Source organism: Diorhabda sublineata, chromosome 8 (assembly GCF_026230105.1).
Source record: "Diorhabda sublineata isolate icDioSubl1.1 chromosome 8, icDioSubl1.1, whole genome shotgun sequence".
Taxonomy (NCBI): domain Eukaryota; kingdom Metazoa; phylum Arthropoda; class Insecta; order Coleoptera; family Chrysomelidae; genus Diorhabda; species Diorhabda sublineata.
This window is the reverse complement of record NC_079481.1, coordinates 11,208,055-11,229,596: the sequence shown is the minus strand read 5'-3', so window position 1 is coordinate 11,229,596 and position 21,542 is coordinate 11,208,055. Positions and strand designations below refer to the sequence as shown.

At 34.1% G+C, this 21,542-nt stretch overlaps 1 protein-coding gene across 4 annotated transcripts in view; it reads left to right on the top strand.

The window, feature by feature from the left end:
• The window catches only part of LOC130448084 (pickpocket protein 28-like), a 45,785-nt gene extending 25,427 nt beyond the window's left edge, over positions 1-20,358 (top strand). Inside the window, exons 4-10 of one of the 4 annotated variants that reach the window (XM_056785277.1) lie at positions 787-886; positions 2,900-3,045; positions 6,135-6,330; positions 9,750-10,020; positions 11,726-11,785; positions 18,373-18,547; positions 20,104-20,358. In XM_056785277.1, coding sequence (XP_056641255.1) covers positions 787-886; positions 2,900-3,045; positions 6,135-6,330; positions 9,750-10,020; positions 11,726-11,785; positions 18,373-18,547; positions 20,104-20,311 — 1,156 coding nt within the window. In that variant the 3' untranslated portion in view covers positions 20,312-20,358. The remainder of the gene's footprint in view (positions 1-786; positions 887-2,899; positions 3,046-6,134; positions 6,331-9,749; positions 10,021-11,725; positions 11,786-18,372; positions 18,548-20,103) is intronic. The other 3 variants (XM_056785276.1, XM_056785278.1, XM_056785274.1) reach the window with 3 other exon arrangements.
• The last annotated feature ends 1,184 nt before the right edge of the window (positions 20,359-21,542 follow it).

Genomic DNA, 21,542 nt, shown 5'->3' with positions numbered 1-21,542 from the left:
CCTGCACAGCTGTGACTTTTGGTAATTATTAGCTCGATTAGCTTAGTTTACATGAAATTCTTCACTTCCTCGAAATCTATTAACGTCCCATCATGTTCATGTACATTGAAATTGTGTAGACCTATATCTTCTGCTGTTATTGTTAGTTGTTTTGTGGTTTCTTTAAGATTCTTCTGTTTTTTTTTCTATCAACGGTCACATCATCGTCATAAGCTGAACATTTATGTCTTCTGTTAAATATTTCCCCTTTCAAATTATACTGGTTCTTCTTATTATGTCTTTCAAAGCTGGATTATCGTTGATAGAAAGTCGCCTTGTCTTAATCCTTAGTCGGATGTTCCTCTGTCTTTTCTAAACCCTCCTTGGTACTCTCCTAGCAATTTTTTGCATATATTTCGAATCTTCTTTTCAAAATTGATGCGAATATTTTGTATGTGATGTCTAGTAAGGCTATTCCTCTATGATTTTCTTACAATGTTTTGTCTTTCTTTTTGTTAATGGGTGATATAATAGCTTTTCTTTATGCTTCAAGCTAATTTTTAAGGTTCTCTTTATTTGCTTTTTCTTCGAGCGCATTTTCGTTTCTACCATTTTCTATATTGAATTCTTCTTCGAAATTTCCTCTCCATTTTAAAATCGACATAACTTATTAGACACCCAGAATCCAGAATGAAATTTTCCCTTCTTATTTCTAGTTTTGCTATTTTTTCAGTCAGTTTTTTGTCTCTTGATATTTGACGTCTTGCACTCACCGTATCAACATTTTTAAATATATTTTTATTGTAGAGAGAAGAAAGTGAATTTGGCCTCGACCATTTGCGATTTTTATCCCAATAATTCAACAGATGTGGCCGATGATAACGATTTTTATGATTTCCTTCTTAAGGTAACGTACAGATAAAACCCATACGAAATAAATGATATCTTTTTTTGTAAGCTGGCAACACTGCGTCACTCCAAGTAGATAACTTGTTTGGTTTGCGTTCTCTTCGACTTGTTTCTTTTCATAATACATCAAAAGAACTTATCATGTTGGTATAGAGAAGGTCAAAGAACGGGTCAAATTTAGACATTTACCAAAGATGCTTTAGATTGTAGAAGCCATGTTGGAATCGTTATGAGGAGCTGATAGAAGACCAATTAGGATTGTCAGGTCGGATATTGTGCCAAAAAGTTGGTGAGGATTCTGGAGTATTAACCATACAACTTGCGACGAATTTGGGCTTTTAGTAGCTACTAGCCGTTGACTGCTTTCAAGCTATCATGTACCTTAAACACTAAAAGGAAAACTTCTCAACGGAAATAATTAATATTTGGGGTACTGAAATTCTGGGTAAAAATACTAGTAAACCATTATATCTGCAGGAAAATCCCATGTGCCAAATGATTACAGAATCATGTTTAACGATCTTCCATTCGATTTAGTCTGATTTTGGATAGTAGTGTCAAGAGGTACCTAGCGCTGGTAGGTCTACTAAGAATGATGGTAAATACCATTATTCAGGCATGTAATGTCTTTTTTTATACTAGATTTATTGGAAACAAAATAAAATCTTCTATCAGCACCTCAACAGTAACTTGCCCTTTCAACATTTTTTTTCCTGGGTTAGGATTTGTAGCAATGCTATTGGGTTACTCAGTCCACCCAGGAGCAAAGCAGACAGAGTAGCTAGAGCAAATAAGGTCGCGGGATGTCTTCGAAACGCCTAACCTAAGAAACAAAGCAACAATTAGACTTATGATGACCTTTTCATCAGAAGCAAGGCCAGAAACATCAAAAACGAAGCAATTCTTGGAGACCACAGAAATGAAAACTCTCTAGTGGATCTCGGGTGAAAGAAGTGAAAGCATCAGAGGATCATGTGACGTAGATGATATTAACGAATGAGTACTACTGAGTAAAATCAATGGAGCCAACTTATAAGTCGATTACATCTATTATGGAAGAAAAATGGAGAAAAAGATAATAAAACATGCTATAAGTACCTCAACTGTAACTTGCCCTTCCAAGATTCTTTTTTTTCCTGGGCTAGGACCTGCAACTGTGCCATTGGGTTACTCAGTCCACCCAGGAGCAAAGCAGACAGAGTAGCTGGAGCAAATAAGGTCGCGGGATGTCTTCGAAATGCCTAACCTAAGAAACAAAGCAACAATTAGACTTATGATGACCTTTACATCAGAAGCAAGGCCAGAAACATCAAAAATGAAGCAATTCTTGGAGACCACAGAAATGAAATCTTTTTGGTAGATCTCGGGCGAAAGAAGTGAAAGCATCAGATGATCATGTGACGTAGATGACATTAACGAATGAGTACTACTGAGTAAAATCAATGAAACCAACTTATATGTCGAATGACAGTCGATTAGATCTATTATGGATGAGAAAAGGAGATGAAGATAATAAAACCTGGAATAAGCACAATTTAAAAGATAAGGTTGAGTTATAGTTATTTAACGATTAATTACAGCCGAAGGGTCTTGTTTTTATTGAAAATGTCATTGGTCAACGATTAAATAATCCAGTGCTACAGAGTCATTATCAACAATCTTCTCTAACAACAATTTAAGGATTTGGAGGGAAAAAATGTGTTTCCAGGAAAGTGGACCTATAAATTACAATCTAAGGGTATAATTTCCGGGCTATAGACCTCTTTTAAAATGGTTGTCTAATTTGCTCGATTTAACGGTTGAATATTTTTTTGGGGGTTTCTTTTTACGTGTTTTTGAAGACTCAAATTCTTGGTGTCTTCGAAGGAAGAAATTTTTATTTATCAAATAAATTACAATCTTCCGGTAATTTCTGTACTGTCCAGTATAATATAATTAATTTTTGATGGGCGGGCTGTAGCTAAAATTTTACGAAATGAAGCAAATAATATCATAGTTTCTTATTTTTTAGAGCAGAGTTGATATTTTCTATTATTGCCAATATCAGGGCGTAGAAATTAATTGTACTCAGATGTTTACACCAATTTTGACAGAAGAAGGGATTTGTTATTCGTTCAATATTTTGGATAGGAATGACATTTTTCGTAACATTACTGAGTAAGTTTTAACAACAGCTTTCTACTAGATATAAAAGTTAATGCAAAAATCAGCCATTAATCAACTGCAATAACTTTTGGTGATTTTTCTAAGGCTTTCGATTGTGTTCATCATCATATTTGCAGTACTATAGTTTTGGGGGAACACCTCTTGTGTGGTTTAAGTCATATTTTGCCAACAGAAGTTAACTTGTAAGGGTTGATACAACCAATAGACTGTGGAGTGCCGCAAGGCTCAGTACTAGGCCGTATTTTGTTTCTTCTGGTGATCAACGAGGTTGTTGCTCGGTTAAAAACGCGTAGCACGACCTTTACATACCTACTCAACATTCAAAATTAGTTAAAGGCTCAATATTTTACAATTAAAAAAATACACAATTATTTGCCAATTGAAATAAAGTCGATATAATATTTTCCCGCATTTCGCAATAATTGTGCCTTCTATTCTGTAAACGACTTTTAATAATAATATTTGTGCATACTGGTTTAATTTTGACTCCTATACTATGTATTACTATTACTTATAAATTGTTATTTATTGTGGTTCTCTTCACTAGTATGTTTGTTATGTTGGTTTTCACAAACTTTTGTTTACAAATCTGACAAGTGAGGAATGAGACTGATGCTATGAAAATTTATTAAGTACAAAATCATTCGGTGAAAACACGCAATAATATTTCGGTCCTTTTCATGACTTTCTTTATTTTAGTGCAGAAAAAAAATGCAGTGCTCTAAACTCAGCGAATATAGTAGCTATAGAATCCCTCTGGAAGTTAAAAATCGCGTCACATTCAACGCCTAGTGGTGGCGTGATGCAGCACGATGCTTAGGTGGAAGCAGTTCAATTTTTTGTGATTAAATACTTCATTAACTATCTATTCAGCGTTTTGCATGGTCCTGAATCATTTACTTGACTCTGGTGCTTCATTTTAGAGTAGTACAACTTTGATTACTCATATCAAAATGATTGATTAGTTTAGGACTACTTTACATCTTGTAGCAGTCTGTTGTAATTAATATTCTATGTTATTTTTTTTCTTGTTTTTTGCACAGAGATTTCCTATTGCGAATTCTTATATATTTCAAATATCTACTTAGCTTTGTGATTGTGTCACAGGCCCGTTATGAATCTAATAAAATATTGTTTATTTATAATATTTTATAGTTTATTTGTTCTCTGCATACTACATTTAATCTGTTATGTGAAAATTGTTGTTAGTAGATTGTATGCAGTTTTTAACAGTATTTTCTCTCTCCGTATTCTCTTCAACAGCTGACAAAACTCTTCATGCAATTTTTCTCTGCATTTTAAAAATTCTGCACTTATTTGATACAGTCCTCGTTCTTTTCCATTTCTCACCTTTATTTATATGACCTCGATCTCCTCCGTTGTTTATACTTTATTATTTTTTCCCCTCTTCTTATTAGTACTCTTCATCTAGCACTTTTCAGCTTGGTTCTCATTCTTTTCTACCTTTTCTTTTTTACACTTTACCATGTTTAGTTTTGCACTATTCATATTCTCATTTTATTGTGAAATTGTTTCGTGTTTTCTTTTTCTATATAATTCATATTAATCTATCCGTTCTTAACTACTTCTACTTAATCTTCTTCTGCATTCTTTTTCAGTTGACATATCTGCTTTTTTTGCTCAACTCTTTATGTGAAGCTGCATTAATAATACACTTTCTATCTTTGTCCATCATCTGCTATGTCTTCTGTCGCTCTGATACTTTTACTCGACTTTTTTTACTGTCTCTACATATTGCTCTCTGTCTTGTTGGTACTTTTCATCCTGCACGTTAGTTTGTTCCTCATTTTTTGCTATATTCCTTTTTTTACACTCTACAATGTTCGGTTTTACACTTTTTGTATTTTTGACATTCTTATTTTATTGTGAAATTGTTTTGTGTTTTGTTTTTCTATCTCATTTATTTTCATCTATCCGTTCTTATCTAATTTTTCTTAATCTTCTTCTGCATTCTTTTCTCAGTTGACATTGCTCTTTTCACAATTTCTGCTTTTTTCTTTTGCTCAGCTTTTTACGTGAAGCTGCATTAATAACACACTTTCTATCTTTGCCCATCATTTGCTATGTCTTCTGTCGCTCTGATACTTTTACTCGACTTTTCTTACAGTTTATACATATTCCTCTTTCTCTCTTGTTCGTACTTTTCATCCTGTACTTCAGCTTGTTCGTCATTTTTTGTCATCTTCCCTTTTTTACACTTTATAATGTTTAGGTTTGCACTTTTTGTATTTTTCACATTCTTATTTTATTGTGAACTTGTGTGTGTTTTGTCTTCCGTTTTCTTTTTCATCTACTTCTCCTGAATCTTCGTCTGCATTATTTTCTGAGTTGTCTTTGCTCGTCCCATAAATCACTTTCTTTCTATTTTTTTCTTCGCTCAGTTTTATCGTGGAGCTGCATTAACACACTTTTTGTTTTTGCCCATTGATTCTCTTAATCGCTTTTTTTTCTAGCTACCTATTTTTAAAATTTCAGAACATTCCCCTTTCTTCTTATATTCATATACTTTTTTTTCAATACTTTTGTTTTACTGTTGATACTGCGAAAAAATGGTCTACGACTGCAATCACATCATGGATTTTTGATCCTTTCTATTTGGTTATTGATAGATGGACTATTTGGTTTTATCTATTTCGGCTTGGGATTATCCAGTCATTATAAAAAAACTTCTATGCTAATTATTGTTAATCTTTTCATGTATCATACATTAGTCAGCAATCTCTTCGTTACAGTCTTCTGTACCTATTTGTGCATTGATTTTATCATATAGTCTTTCTATTACTTCATACATTTCATCGTTATCTTTTTCATTTAATTTTTTTTAATTTGTTCAGATTAAACAATCATTTTTATTTTCTCATCCTATTCACATCATTTGTAATAAACGATGATGAAGACATTAAAGAAATAGCAAATCTAGTAAACATGGAAGTTAATTTAGGCAGAATTTCATAGAAATATTTACCAATTACATTCAATTGGTCATATTATATGGAATTATAGTTAAATTGTATTGTTTTTTCGATTAAATCAAATTAAATGAAATATTATTGCTTCAGTAATCCTCTGAAAGATTTTCACAAATCACCAAAAACAGAAAATTGGAATATGGAAAATGGTTATTCGACAAAAGCAGTAAAAACCTACCCGCAAAGAGCACTACGAACTGGAGCGAAAAACGCTTTATATTTGATATTCAAAGTACACATATCTAATAAAGAATTTGAATGTGCTCAAGACGAATCTGGATATCGAGTAAGTTCTCATAGAAAAAATTCTGCTTTCTATTTTATTCAACCATTTATTTTCAAGTTTTAGATTGACAATAAACATTAAAATGTGTCTGCCTTAGAATTAAAAATTTATTCCAGCTTTTCTTCTAAAGCTAATGGATAATGTTAAATATTGGAGTTAACTGTTTTCTATGGCTCACTCTGTATATTATGGTACACAAAATCAGAACTTTTCCTCTCCCCTAAATACTGTTCTCAAAAATTCATTCATTCCAGGATGATCTCATAAAATTATTATTGCTTGCTATAAGACTACAAGTTTCAAATATTTCATGATCAAAATTTAAAGCGACTTTTATTTCAAAAATTTTTCAACGTCTTCTTTTTCACCTTTCAAATGATAGTTGCCATTTTTCTCTCCAAAATAGACATTTTCGAATGCAATAATATCCTTGTATGATAAAACTGTCTGCTGTAAGTGAAACTGTAAGGTGAGGAAACAGGAAAAAGTCGCTATGACTCGAATCTAGTGTATGAGGTTGTTGGTCAACCAATTCGAAGTGCATTTAGTGAATTTCAGCTATGCCGATACACCATTTTTCCGTTTTCAGGATAATCTTTAGAAACTTCAAAATAGACGTTAAAAATTGCCCAATTTTTAGTGAGAAACTCTCAAGGCACGCGCAAATAGTGAGAATATTTTCAAACAGTCCTCGTATAGGTTTTTTCCTGATTGAGCTAGGGCATTCACGAAATTACGTGACAAAATTAATAGTAGAAAATAAAAAACAACGCCATCGTGTTCTAGGGGTTGAATAAAAGTTATGTGCATAAAATTTAAAAATTTTTTTCTAAGCGTTATTTCTTTGAACAATTAAAACACCAAAAAATCGGTACAAATTTTGTTTTTTTTGCGTTTTGCGCTGAACCTAAGCAAGACTCGTCTTGGTCACTATAAGCAATATTATAGAGAATTGAAAAATCTTCGAAATTTGCTTTTATAAATTAAATTTCGATAATTTGTTGCTTAGATAATTCAACCGTAAGGAGAAAATTTTTAATTTTTTAAATTGTTTATAATTTGTTCAATTTTAAATATAAAGGTTTTTGATTCACTGAAAAACGAGATCTCGATGTACTTAACCAATGCTCTAAAGATGGGCCCTGTGTCCTCAATAGTTTTTGCAAAATGGCAATTTAACCATAGGAGGCCCTTTTTTTCGAAGAGCCATTCTTGTTCACCAGATGGTTCTATCATCATTTGGAACGACTCGTTAGAAAGAAGAAGAGTTGAATTAAAAATCCCAGTTTTTCGGATTTTTTTGACCTCAAAAAGAGGTAAAAAAATGTATAAACAATTTATTGCTTTATTAGTATAGATGATCTAGTAGACGTTAATGATGACGAAAATATTTTTAATGATGTCCTCAATATAAATGAGACTGAATTAAATCACAATAATATAGTAGATGATGATGAAGTTGTGAGGCTCAAGCGACGTTGTTTAGTGTAAAGATTTATTTGAAGAAAAATGATTGCATAGAAACAAAAAAATATTATGACAGCTTCAATAATTTTATTTATTTAATAATTAAAATTAATTATTCATTTATATTATACGTTGTATTGAGATTGAAGCTGAAAAATTATTGTTTCACGGTATTAGGGTACAAATAAAAATGCAAAGTATTTTATGCCAGTATGAATAACTTTTTTCTCAGTTGATAAATAAATCTTACAGAAAATTGCAAAATTCATAAAGGGGAAAATTCTGTGAAAATTATTAATTTTAGCAAAAAACTAATTTGACAGTTAATTTTAGTTGAACGAGTTAGCCCAGTTAAAAAAAACAAAATCGGCTCAATAGTTACTGAGATAATTAATATTTTTCAGCGCTCCGCAAATTTGAAATCTGTCGGAGCATTTTTGAATGCGGAGCAGCGGAGAAAAACAGTGTCATTTATACTGCTACCAAATGCACATTATTCAAACTTTTATTTATAAAAATTTCAAGTTTCCCCTACAAAATGACGTAAAAAACATTCCTTAATATTGAAAAACAAAGCCTCAGTGAATTTAAAAGAAAAATGTCTAACTTCACCCCAAATTAAACTGCCAGCTTTCCGATTATGACATTGGTATTTTGATATTTTTATAAAATGTTTAAAAAACAATAAATTGTTTATAAATTTTTTTACCCCTTTTTGAACACTTTTTTGAGGTCAAAAAAAATTCAAAAAACTGAGATGAGGGATTTTTAATTCAACTCTCCTTCTTTCCAACACGACTTTTTAAATGATGATAATAGGACCATCCGGTGAGCTAGAATGGCCATTTGAAAATAAGGATCTCCTATGGTTCAATTGCCATTTTGCAAGAACTATTGGGGTCACAAGGCCTCTCTTTAAAACATTGATTAAATACATAGAGATCTCGGTTGTCAGTGAATAAGAAACGTTTATATTTAAAATTGAACAAATTATAAACAATTTAAAAAATCGAAAATTTTCTCTTTTATTACATTAAATTATCTAAGCAACAAATTATCGAAATTTGATTTATAAAAGCTTATTTTGAAGATATTTCAATTCTCTACGATATTGCCCATAGTAACAAAGACAAGTCTTGCGTAGGTTCAGCGCAAAACGCCAAAAACAAAATTTGTACCGATTTTTTGGTGTTTTTATTGTTTTAAAAAATAGCGCATGGATAAAAAATGTTGAATTTTATGCACAAAACTTTTCTTTAACCCCTAGAACACGATAGCGTTGTTTTTTACAACTATTAATTCTGTCACCAAAAACCTTTTTTTTTCTTTTCGTAAGTGCGGAAGGGAAAGTTCTACCAGCTAGTACTGGTAAACTGTGCAGCTCGCATATAGTAAAACCCCCAACACTCATATCTCCTGTGAATCTGTATTTTGCTCTGTATTCTTGTTATTTTTTTACTCCCTGTACCCCCAATCGATGCTGGTTGATAAGAGGTTCAGGATAAGTTATCCTTTGATGATTTTCTACTTCATTGTCTTTGTGTCAGTGTTCCTCGCACTGTGTGTCAGTTGTGACACGCCCTGCTTCACATTTCGTGTCCTTTCGACCTGGAGGACTTTTGTGAAGAAAATTGTGATTGTAGCCCATTTTAGAGTTTCAGAGGTAAACCCAAAGTTTCAGGTATTACGAATTGATCCAGCTCATGTCAGTACCAGAACTTCAAGAAAGACATGATCCGCGTTTTCACCTACAATCGGATTTAAGTACTTATCATAAATTTCACCACCACAGGCGTCAATAACGAAGCAGACTGATTTTATATGAAAATTGCTTGTTTTTGCATACTTATCACATGATATTTTATTTTTGATAAGAAATTATTTATTCATTCATTTTTAAATGTTGCTATTACTGAATTAAATCATTGTTATATTCAACTGAATTATTGTAGGTAACAGTACATTCACCTTCGAATCTACCAGATGTCGCTGACAACCATATATCAGTACCTCTGTCCAATAGAGTGTTAGCTGTGATTACCCCACGTATAATACAAACTTCATCTAGTGTAAGACGTTTTCAAGTTACAGCGCGTGATTGTTACTTCGAGTCTGAGAAAAAATTGAAATTTTTCCATAAATATTCTCAAGAAAATTGTTTATTAGAATGTAAATCCAATTATACGTTGATTCAGTGCGGCTGCGTTGGGATTCACATGCCAAGTAAGCATCGTGTAGCTTATTGTCCACTACAATTAATTCTTAATGAGAAATTTGTGTATTTTCGACAAGTATTTTTATTGTTATTATTTCTGTTTCAATAATTTCTTAAGTGGTATTAATAATAACGTATGTTACAAAAGTTTTCGGAAAAAATTTGTAGGGCAATTTTGAATGTTAACAATTTAGCACATATAAAAGACGAAAAACATAATTAAAATTATACCTTAAGGATCATTTTTCAAATTGCACGTAGTTCGTGAATTGAAATATTTTAAGTCGAAGCCGTTGCTGCAATTAGTGCCGAATTACCATACAAAATAGGAAAAAATCTGCATAACAGACATTTTCAAGTCAAAATCCAAGATACATCACCACTATACCGCCATTTATGTCAGGAGTTCCACAAGGAAATGCACTTGGCCTGATCCTCTATCTTACACAGCTGATATTGCCACAAATAACAAGGTAACCACCAGGACCCAGCTATGCAGATAAACTTGGACGCCATTTTATTGTGACGTAAGACTTGGAAAATAAACAGGCATCTTCTGCAACAAAAAGAAAGTGCGAAATACCTTGGAAATCATCTGGATCGACGACTAACCTGGAGCACACACATAATAACCAAGAGAAATCAATTATGTCTAAAACTCAGCAAACTGTACTGGTCAATAGATCGAAAATCTCAACTAACAATCGGCAACCAGCTGCTAATATTGAAAGTTACACTAAAATCCATCTAAAGCTATGGTATTCAACTATAGGACAATGCATCCATTTCAAGTATAGCAATTCTAGAAAGATTTCAATCAAAAATACTCAGAATTATTGTAAATGCTTTTTGGTATGTACCGAACAGCGCTATAGCTTGTGACCTCTAAATTAAGTCAGTTAAGGAAGGAATATCTCACTTCTGATTGCATGGAAACCCATCCTTAACCACTATTGAGACCTCCCACCCAGAGAAAGTTTAAAAGGCGTTTCATCCCTTAATCAAACGTGAGGGAAATTGCCACTGTGTAATTCTCCTTCAAGACAAATTGCAAATAAAGCTAGGGGTTGAAAAACACTTTTCAATAGAGCCATCAAGAGGAAAGTTTGGAATCATCAACTTCTTTCGATACAGAAAGGTTGTCGAGAGCTTCCAATAACTTTCTGGTTATTCTGGCTTAGTGACAAGAGACTAGATCCTGTCCAAATATTATTTCGTCATTGGAATGATGTGTATTGATAAAATCAACCAATTTAAGAAGATATCTGCTGTACAAATATGCGCATCATCCCTCCCAAACTAGAGATAAGAGTTTGGAATGCAGTTTATTTTGGATATTTCTTCATTTACCGATATTTTGTTCCATTTTTCTTAAGTTCTCGATTAAGGGTCGTATGGAAAACCTGAATCGACGAGTCAATTTTCTAGTTGATGTTCCTAATTTGTCCTTTGCACTTGACTATTTGAGTGGGGATTAGTCCAACCTTTTTGGAAGGTTGAAACATGATATTCACCTTCACTGATTGTTTTATAAATGGTCGAAATTTCAATATTCTGCGCACCTTATAAAATCTGTTTTATAGCAATTAGATTCTAAGTTATTTAGAATTAAATTGGAAGCAACGAATTTTTTTCGAAATTTTTTGTTAGTGCCAGTATTTTGCACAGAAATATTTAATCTAGAAACTATTTAATACGTCAATATTATTTCAGAAGAACAAGGTACACCGTTGTGTCTTTTACAAGAGCAATACTGTATAGAAAGAGCTGAAGGTGAGTTATATCATATTCACAATTCTCCATAAAAAGTTAGTCAAAATGGCAACCCATAAATACACTCGATATATAACATATTTCCCATTTATGAGGGTGGTTCACACATCAACCACAATTGTTGAATTAACGCGCGAAAAATTTAATGTCGTTAAAGTGGCTGCACTGGTATACAGCTGGGACCGCGTAACTTCGCTTTTTAGTGTACTTTGCATCGTTCGCCCCCGCAAGTACACTCGATATATAACATATTTCCCATTTACGAGGGTGGTTCACATATAAAACGGAATTGTTGAATCGACGCGCGAAAAATTTAATGTTGTTGAAGTGGCTGCACTGGTATACAGCTGGGACCACGTAACTTCGCTTTTTAGTGTACTTCGCATCGTTCGCCTCCGCAAATACACTCGATATATAACAAATTTCCCATTTACGAGAGTGGTTCACATATAAAACGGAATTGTTGAATCGACGCCCGAAAAATTTAATGTCGTTGAAGTGGCTGCACTGGTATATAGCTGGAACCGCGTAACTTCGCTTTTTAGTGTACTTTGCATCGTTCGCCCCCGCAAATACACTCGATATATAACAAATTTCCCATTTACGAGAGTGGTTCACATATAAAACGGAATTGTTGAATCGACGCGCGAAAAATTTAATGTCGTTGAAGTGGCTGCACTGGTATATAGCTGGAACCACGTAACTTCACTTTTTAGTGTACTTTGCATCGTTCGCCCCCGCAAGTACACTCGATATATAACAAATTTCCCATTTACGAGGGTGGTTCACATATAAAACGGAATTGTTGAATCGACGCGCGAAAAATTTAATGTCGTTGAAGTGGCTGCACTGGTATATAGCTGGAACCGCGTAACTTCGCTTTTTAGTGTACTTTGCATCGTTCGCCTCCGCAAATACACTCGATATATAACATATTTCCCATTTACGAGGGTGGTTCACATATAAAACGGAATTGTTAAATCGACGCGCGAAAAATTTAATGTCGTTGAAGTGGCTGCACTGGTATATAGCTGGAACCGCGTAACTTCGCCTTTTAGTGTACTTTTCATCGTTTACCCTCGCAAATACACTCGAAATATAACATATTTCCCATTTACGAGGGTGGTTCACATATAAAACGAAATTGTTGAATCGACGCGCGAAAAATTTAATGTCGTTGAAGTGGCTGCACTGGTATTTAGCTGGAACCGCGTAACTTCGCTTTTTAGTGTACTTTGCATCGTTCGCCCCCGCAAATACACTCGATATATAACAAATTTCCCATTTACGAGAGTGGTTCACATATAAAACGGAATTGTTGAATCGACGCGCGAAAAATTTAATGTCGTTGAAGTGGCTGCACTGGTATATAGCTGGAACCGCGTAACTTCGCCTTTTAGTGTACTTTTCATCGTTTACCCTCGCAAATACACTCGAAATATAACATATTTCCCATTTACGAGGGTGGTTCACATATAAAACGGAATTGTTGAATCGACGCGCGAAAAATTTAATGTCGTTGAAGTGGCTGCACTGGTATATAGCTGGAACCGCGTAACTTCGCCTTTTAGTGTACTTTTCATCGTTTACCCTCGCAAATACACTCGAAATATAACATATTTCCCATTTACGAGGGTGGTTCACATATAAAACGAAATTGTTGAATCGACGCGCGAAAAATTTAATGTCGTTGAAGTGGCTGCACTGGTATATAGCTGGAACCACGTAACTTCGCTTTTTAGTGTACTTTGCATCGTTCGCCCCCGCAAGTACACTCGATATATAACAAATTTCCCATTTACGAGGGTGGTTCACATATAAAACGGAATTGTTAAATCGACGCGCGAAAAATTTAATGTCGTTGAAGTGGCTGCACTGGTATATAGCTGGAACCGCGTAACTTCGCCTTTTAGTGTACTTTTCATCGTTTACCCTCGCAAATACACTCGAAATATAACATATTTCCCATTTACGAGGGTGGTTCACATATAAAACGAAATTGTTGAATCGACGCGCGAAAAATTTAATGTCGTTGAAGTGGCTGCACTGGTATTTAGCTGGAACCGCGTAACTTCGCTTTTTAGTGTACTTTGCATCGTTCGCCCCCGCAAATACACTCGATATATAACAAATTTCCCATTTACGAGAGTGGTTCACATATAAAACGGAATTGTTGAATCGACGCGCGAAAAATTTAATGTCGTTGAAGTGGCTGCACTGGTATATAGCTGGAACCGCGTAACTTCGCCTTTTAGTGTACTTTTCATCGTTTACCCTCGCAAATACACTCGAAATATAACATATTTCCCATTTACGAGGGTGGTTCACATATAAAACGGAATTGTTGAATCGACGCGCGAAAAATTTAATGTCGTTGAAGTGGCTGCACTGGTATATAGCTGGAACCGCGTAACTTCGCCTTTTAGTGTACTTTTCATCGTTTACCCTCGCAAATACACTCGAAATATAACATATTTCCCATTTACGAGGGTGGTTCACATATAAAACGAAATTGTTGAATCGACGCGCGAAAAATTTAATGTCGTTGAAGTGGCTGCACTGGTATTTAGCTGGAACCGCGTAACTTCGCTTTTTAGTGTACTTTGCATCGTTCGCCCCCGCAAATACACTCGATATATAACAAATTTCCCATTTACGAGAGTGGTTCACATATAAAACGGAATTGTTGAATCGACGCGCGAAAAATTTAATGTCGTTGAAGTGGCTGCACTGGTATATAGCTGGAACCACGTAACTTCGCTTTTTAGTGTACTTTGCATCGTTCGCCCCCGCAAGTACACTCGATATATAACAAATTTCCCATTTACGAGGGTGGTTCACATATAAAACGGAATTGTTGAATCGACGCGCGAAAAATTTAATGTCGTTGAAGTGGCTGCACTGATATATAGCTGGAACCGCGTAACTTCGCTTTTTAGTGTACTTTGCATCGTTCGCCCCCGCAAGTACACTCGATATATAACAAATTTCCCATTTACGAGAGTGGTTCACATATAAAACGGAATTGTTGAATCGACGCGCGAAAAATTTAATGTCGTTGAAGTGGCTGCACTGGTATATAGCTGGAACCGCGTAACTTCGCTTTTTAGTGTACTTTGCATCGTTCGCCCCCGCAAGTACACTCGATATATAACAAATTTCCCATTTACGAGGGTGGTTCACATATAAAACGGAATTGTTGAATCGACGCGCGAAAAATTTAATGTCGTTGAAGTGGCTGCACTGGTATATAGCTGGAACCGCGTAACTTCGCTTTTTAGTGTACTTTGCATCGTTCGCCCCCGCAAATACACTCGATATATAACATATTTCCCATTTACGAGGGTGGTTCACATATAAAACGGAATTGTTAAATCGACGCGCGAAAAATTTAATGTCGTTGAAGTGGCTGCACTGGTATATAGCTGGAACCGCGTAACTTCGCCTTTTAGTGTACTTTTCATCGTTTACCCTCGCAAATACACTCGAAATATAACATATTTCCCATTTACGAGGGTGGTTCACATATAAAACGAAATTGTTGAATCGACGCGCGAAAAATTTAATGTCGTTGAAGTGGCTGCACTGGTATTTAGCTGGAACCGCGTAACTTCGCTTTTTAGTGTACTTTGCATCGTTCGCCCCCGCAAATACACTCGATATATAACAAATTTCCCATTTACGAGAGTGGTTCACATATAAAACGGAATTGTTGAATCGACGCGCGAAAAATTTAATGTCGTTGAAGTGGCTGCACTGGTATATAGCTGGAACCGCGTAACTTCGCTTTTTAGTGTACTTTGCATCGTTCGCCTCCGCAAATACACTCGAAATATAACATATTTCCCATTTACGAGGGTGGTTCACATATAAAACGAAATTGTTGAATCGACGCGCGAAAAATTTAATGTCGTTGAAGTGGCTGCACTGGTATTTAGCTGGAACCGCGTAACTTCGCTTTTTAGTGTACTTTGCATCGTTCGCCCCCGCAAATATACTCGATATATAACAAATTTCCCATTTACGAGAGTGGTTCACATATAAAACGGAATTGTTGAATCGACGCGCGAAAAATTTAATGTCGTTGAAGTGGCTGCACTGGTATATAGCTGGAACCGCGTAACTTCGCCTTTTAGTGTACTTTTCATCGTTTACCCTCGCAAATACACTCGAAATATAACATATTTCCCATTTACGAGGGTGGTTCACATATAAAACGGAATTGTTGAATCGACGCGCGAAAAATTTAATGTCGTTGAAGTGGCTGCACTGGTATATAGCTGGAACCGCGTAACTTCGCTTTTTAGTGTACTTTGCATCGTTCGCCCCCGCAAATACACTCGATTGAGCATCGGCGAAGGTAATACTGGGTAAATAATTCATGAATGACTTGGTTACAGCAAAATTTCATCCAGATGGGTGTCAAAATTTTTGAGTTTTGAGTAGAAATTCACATGCCGGGAAGTTTGTTTGAACAACTAATGTGAATGTCAGTATTATAGTAACCACATGCTGCAGGACAACGACAACGACAGCATACAGCTCGAAGAAATATGAACATCCTCTTTATAGTCCCGATTTCTCGCTATTATTAATTTGATCTCTGTATCTTGATAATAAAATTTTTTATAGGAAAATTCCGGTTTATATTTGATTTACTTTTGTATTGAGAGTTTAAGAGCTGAGAGACACCTCATTGATGTCACACGAGCTATCTGGCTGTCCAGTGATCACTGCTCCTGACCCACGAAAATTAGTTATGTAGCAAGATTTAGGTAGTTCTTTATGGATAAAGTGAAAGTTAACATCAAAATTTTGACCGATATATTTTTGTTTGAATTTTGAAAATTCATAAATGTAGATTAAAAAAATTTCCTTAAAAAAGGTTCCCTGTTATTTTTCCCTAAGAGTTGTCATTTTTTTGTGAAATGCGGTCAAACTTCAACAAGTTTTCTTGTCATGTAGAATCTGTGAGAAATTACGTCACCGGCTGAAGAAGAAACTGCTGTATCTTTTCGAAAACCTAACACTTCGGGGCGAAAAAAAGTGAATTTCACTCGTTTCAACTGCACCTGCAATTCGGACTTCAAATTTTCTTGAAAAACAACACGAACGGGATTGTTTTTTGCTAGTTGCCTGGGTGAATTTAAAACACACGTGTCTTTGACTCTGCTACACCTAGCAGTATACCCTTGCTTGAGGTCATCAATTAGAAGATTACCTTCAAAATGAGACTGATTGAACTGATTGAATTCACGCTGTGATAGCAAAAAAACTACTTTTACTAATGTTTGATTTTTTCATAGTTGACAAGTTTGGTTACTTTTTTAAAAGTTTTTGAATACCAGCCATTTTCACAAAATAATGAGAAAATTGAAGTAAACATTTTGTAGCTGAGTTGTCAAGCTTCAATTTTCTTTCTAAATAAGTTCGTAAAACCCTCGGTTTCCCCTCAAAAATTTGAAAGCTAGCCAAGAGCTCCAAAACGACATTTTTTTCTTAAATCTTTTTGCGATTTTCTTGGGTTTGGTTTTAACGCATTATAACACTTAGATGATGAAGAAACCTCCTTCTACTTGGAGAGTTTGCCTTATTTTTACTCCTAAATGCATTAAAATAGAAAAAACGGGTAGTTTTATTCAAAAAAATGAAAAAAAAATGATATTTATCAAGTTAAATTTTGAACATATTTTATATACATCCTGTATAAAATGAAAAAATTTTCAACATAGAATCAAATACGCCTGACCTTTCTATAAGAAACCGAACAGAAACCATTTTCATATCTTCAAGGGTATTCTCGTAAAAAAATAATTTATAAGGGTCTGCAACGGTCAAACTTTTTACAAAAAAATTAATAACTCGAGAAGTACGCATTTTTCGAAAAAAAAAATCTTATATACAGGTAGTTTTACCTCGTCGTCGTCCTGTATATTCCGATTAGTGAAACGGGGACACTTTCCACTTTTTGTACATACAAAAATGTATTATTATACTGGGTGTTCTCTTCAAAATAACAAAGTTACAGTAATTTTTTAGATAGTTTTATCTCGTCGTGGGACACCCTGTATATGATAGTGTGCGATTACCGAAGTTAATGATACTGATAGATATCACAAAAATTGTTATAGCTATCATAAAATATCTTAATTTATCTGAAATTAATTTGTCATCAACAGTAAATATTTCCAGTACATCTAGTTTAAGTTCGATATCAAATACTGCAGTAGATTTTAACGGAATCTTACCAGATGTCTCAAAAATTCACATACAGAAGATAATATCCAAAAAAATTTTACACTTCTAATGCAATTATTCGGTCTGGCTGAAGGTTTAAAAATCGAATTGTTTAGGAAATTAATTTTAGGATTTTGATACTTAAATAACAGCACATAAAAATTTCAGCCATACTAAAATATTTTTTGATTTAACAATAGCTTCTGGCATAGTTTAAGCAACAATAAAAATATCTGGAAATAATAAGTTGATGTTGAAATGTCATCCAGAAAATTGAGGGAGATTGCATATTACAAAACTGGCCTTTTTTATCTCAATACATTATTAATTGGGATATTCTGCTATTTTAGATTTATTTTCTTTTAATAATGAGGATTTGGAAGTAACTGAAGGACTTCACCAACAAACTGGTTGCAATTGCAAACCTGCTTGTAATGAAATAACATACGACACCGAATTATCTTACAACACGGCTTTTTTCGACATCATGAACAAATCTCTTAAAGCAGAATTAGATTTCGAACAGTGAGTATATCATATTTTAATGCATGGAGGATAGAGAGAAAAAAGTGAATCTTTTATGGGACAAAAATTTAAAACGTGTCCAGCTGTATAGAATAAATTTAAAAGAAATTAAGTCTTATAAATCTTATAAATTAAGGGGTCTTCGTTGGTAAATTCATATATCTCAAATCAACGGTTTTTGAAAAAACTGAAATCTTCATGGTTTTTAATTGTCGGTTGTCTGGAGCGACCAAAAGTTTTTTCAAGTTTCTACAAAAACCGTTAATTTGAAATATATGAATTTACTTACGAAGTACTTTCAATTCGAAGCGTAGCATCCAATGGTAAAGTAGAAAAATGGGGGTTGCCCTTTGAAAAAATTAAGTTTTCGAAGTTTTCGAAGTTCTTAGATAGCGTAATTCGGCACCATTTCCTGAACACCCTGTATAAATTTTTGTCAAGGTTTTTACAGATTTTGAAAGCTGTAAGTGTTATTTGTCCAAATCTCAAAAATATTAGATTTAATTCACTTAAACTTAGAAATATAATAAGTAGAGGGCTGCATGTGTCCAAAAATTTGGAAACTGTGAAATAATTAAAAAATTGTGGACTTTAGGCATACTATGCCTTATATGCTTTACAGAAAGTTAAATTGAAATTTCGCGTAGATTTCAAAAAATTAATAATAATCATCGCATTCCGTTTAAAATAACGAAGTTTGGGTCCACTTTCGGTATAACTGGAAGTTTCGAAAAACTGAAATTATTTTAGCTGAAACGAACATTTCGGAAAACCCATGCAAGAAAATTTTCAGAACACTAGTCGTAGTAGTTTCCCATATGCATATCGATTCAGCTCGTCGTGAAGGACCCAGTATACTGTCTACCATTCTTTTGTATTTTCCATTATTTTATCCATGGATAAATCAAATGGAATGGAATGATCTGCATCTGCTTATGAATGTGAAAAAATTAGATTTTCTGCCTTATCACACGTTGACCATCATTGTATGTATCTATGGATTTGGGGTCTCGTATACACTACGATTCTATTGTGTCTCCTGGGATACTGGAGGACCAATTGTTTACAGCAAATCCATTGATCCCATTTCATTTAAAAACTCTAGAATGCTAGATTTCTTTAATTGCCAAAGATCTTCGTCTTCTATTCCATACACACCCAGCTTAAGTGCTCTGGAGTTTCACATATGGATAAAAATTTTGTCCTTTGTGTAACAAGTCTCTGAAGACGTTAATTTGTTTATCGAAACGCACGCAACTGAAGGTAAGTTTACCTTTTCGATGCAACATCTTGTGGTATATCCCAGGGCTGTTCGTTATTTAGGAACTGGTTTTCTTTGATAATTCCTTATCTAAACATTCAATTGTTGGGCGGGATTTAATGGCCCCAGTAGCAATCCAGTATTTGTACCTTCGAGAGAATGTTCCTCGTGGTATTTGGACTAGTTCTAGTACCACAAACCACTAACTCATATGTGTTAATTGTACTGTAGCTAAAAAAAATGATATCAAATTTTCAGATTAATCATTTATATTGATATTTTCTTTCTTTTACAGTCATCAGTACTCAACGCTCTTGATGTATTTCAAGAAAAGTAACGTCGAGACAAAGGAAAGGCGCGAATTGTATGGATTCTCAGATCTAATTTCTAACTTCGGAGGTCTCATCGGATTATTTACAGGCTTTTCTATTCTATCACTGATAGAAATGATTTATTTTCTCACACTTAGACCTCTAGGAGACCTCTTCGGAACTTTAAAATAATTGTTTGTAATTTCTGGATAGATTAAATACATAAACCAATTCGTTAATTTTGTTTAATTACAGTACTGTTATTTTGATGCTGGTTCTCCATACAAATCTGAAGGTAGAAGGAATCTATTAAATGGCTGCCGAGATCCATAAATCTCAATAGTTTGAGCTAATTCATGGTAGTAAAATCGAAGATTAACTTGTTTTAATTCCACGGTGTTACATACTGGTTTTAACACTGAGACCAAGTTCTATAGAGCGAGTTTTAAGTTTGAAATAGCCATAGGTGGCGCTGCTATCTAGGGATGATAGTGGATAGGGTGGAGACGAAAATTTTGACATGAAACATACAACCTAAAATGGACAAGTGGGTGTCTTCTGATCTCCAATGCTCCAATCAAGTTATTTTCCATTCGTCGATCACAACGCCGACCTGTCGGCCATAGAGTGCAATAACTACTTTTATTTTAATATATATATATATATATATATATATATATATATATATATATATATATATATATATATATATTGCAAATCATTTTAATACGTTCTAATATCTTCAAGAGGTCGGCAAAGTTTTGAACAAACCTCGTATACTACCAAATACACCGGGTGATATTTACAACTATATTCGCTTCAAATATCATAAGTTATACTGAGTTTAAGCCTTTATTTAACGGAATCTATTGAAGTTTCTCTAATGCAAACTCCTACAACTTACATATATTTGAACTGCTACCCCGGAAGTTCTCTTCGAGTTTGAAGAATCTCTCAAGGCCGGAAGGTATTTTGAATCAATATTTGATGAAATAGGCATGTTTTCAAATCAAAGTTATGATATTTACGTTTCAAAAATAATACGGGGGCTGCTATTTAAGTTTTGATATAGACAAATACTCATAATTGGATAATGAAGAATGATGCGATTTTTTCGAACATTTCTAGTGCACAAATCATTCTGAATTGACCGTTCTACGTTGCTCTAAAAGAATGGGATGAGATGTCAAGTTATTATGAAGAAACAGTCGACTATTTGCTTTATGCACGAACAACTTTTGTTACATCAATCGACACGAGCTTTTTTTTGAGCGATTGTCAAGTTATGCGGTATCCAACGGGAGCAAACTTTTTAGCATCAAAATATTCATGAAATATCGAATTGATGCGAATGAAACTATTACCCAAGTATGCCTCAATCTGACGGTATGTCACATGATGATCTTGCAATATCAGTTTACCC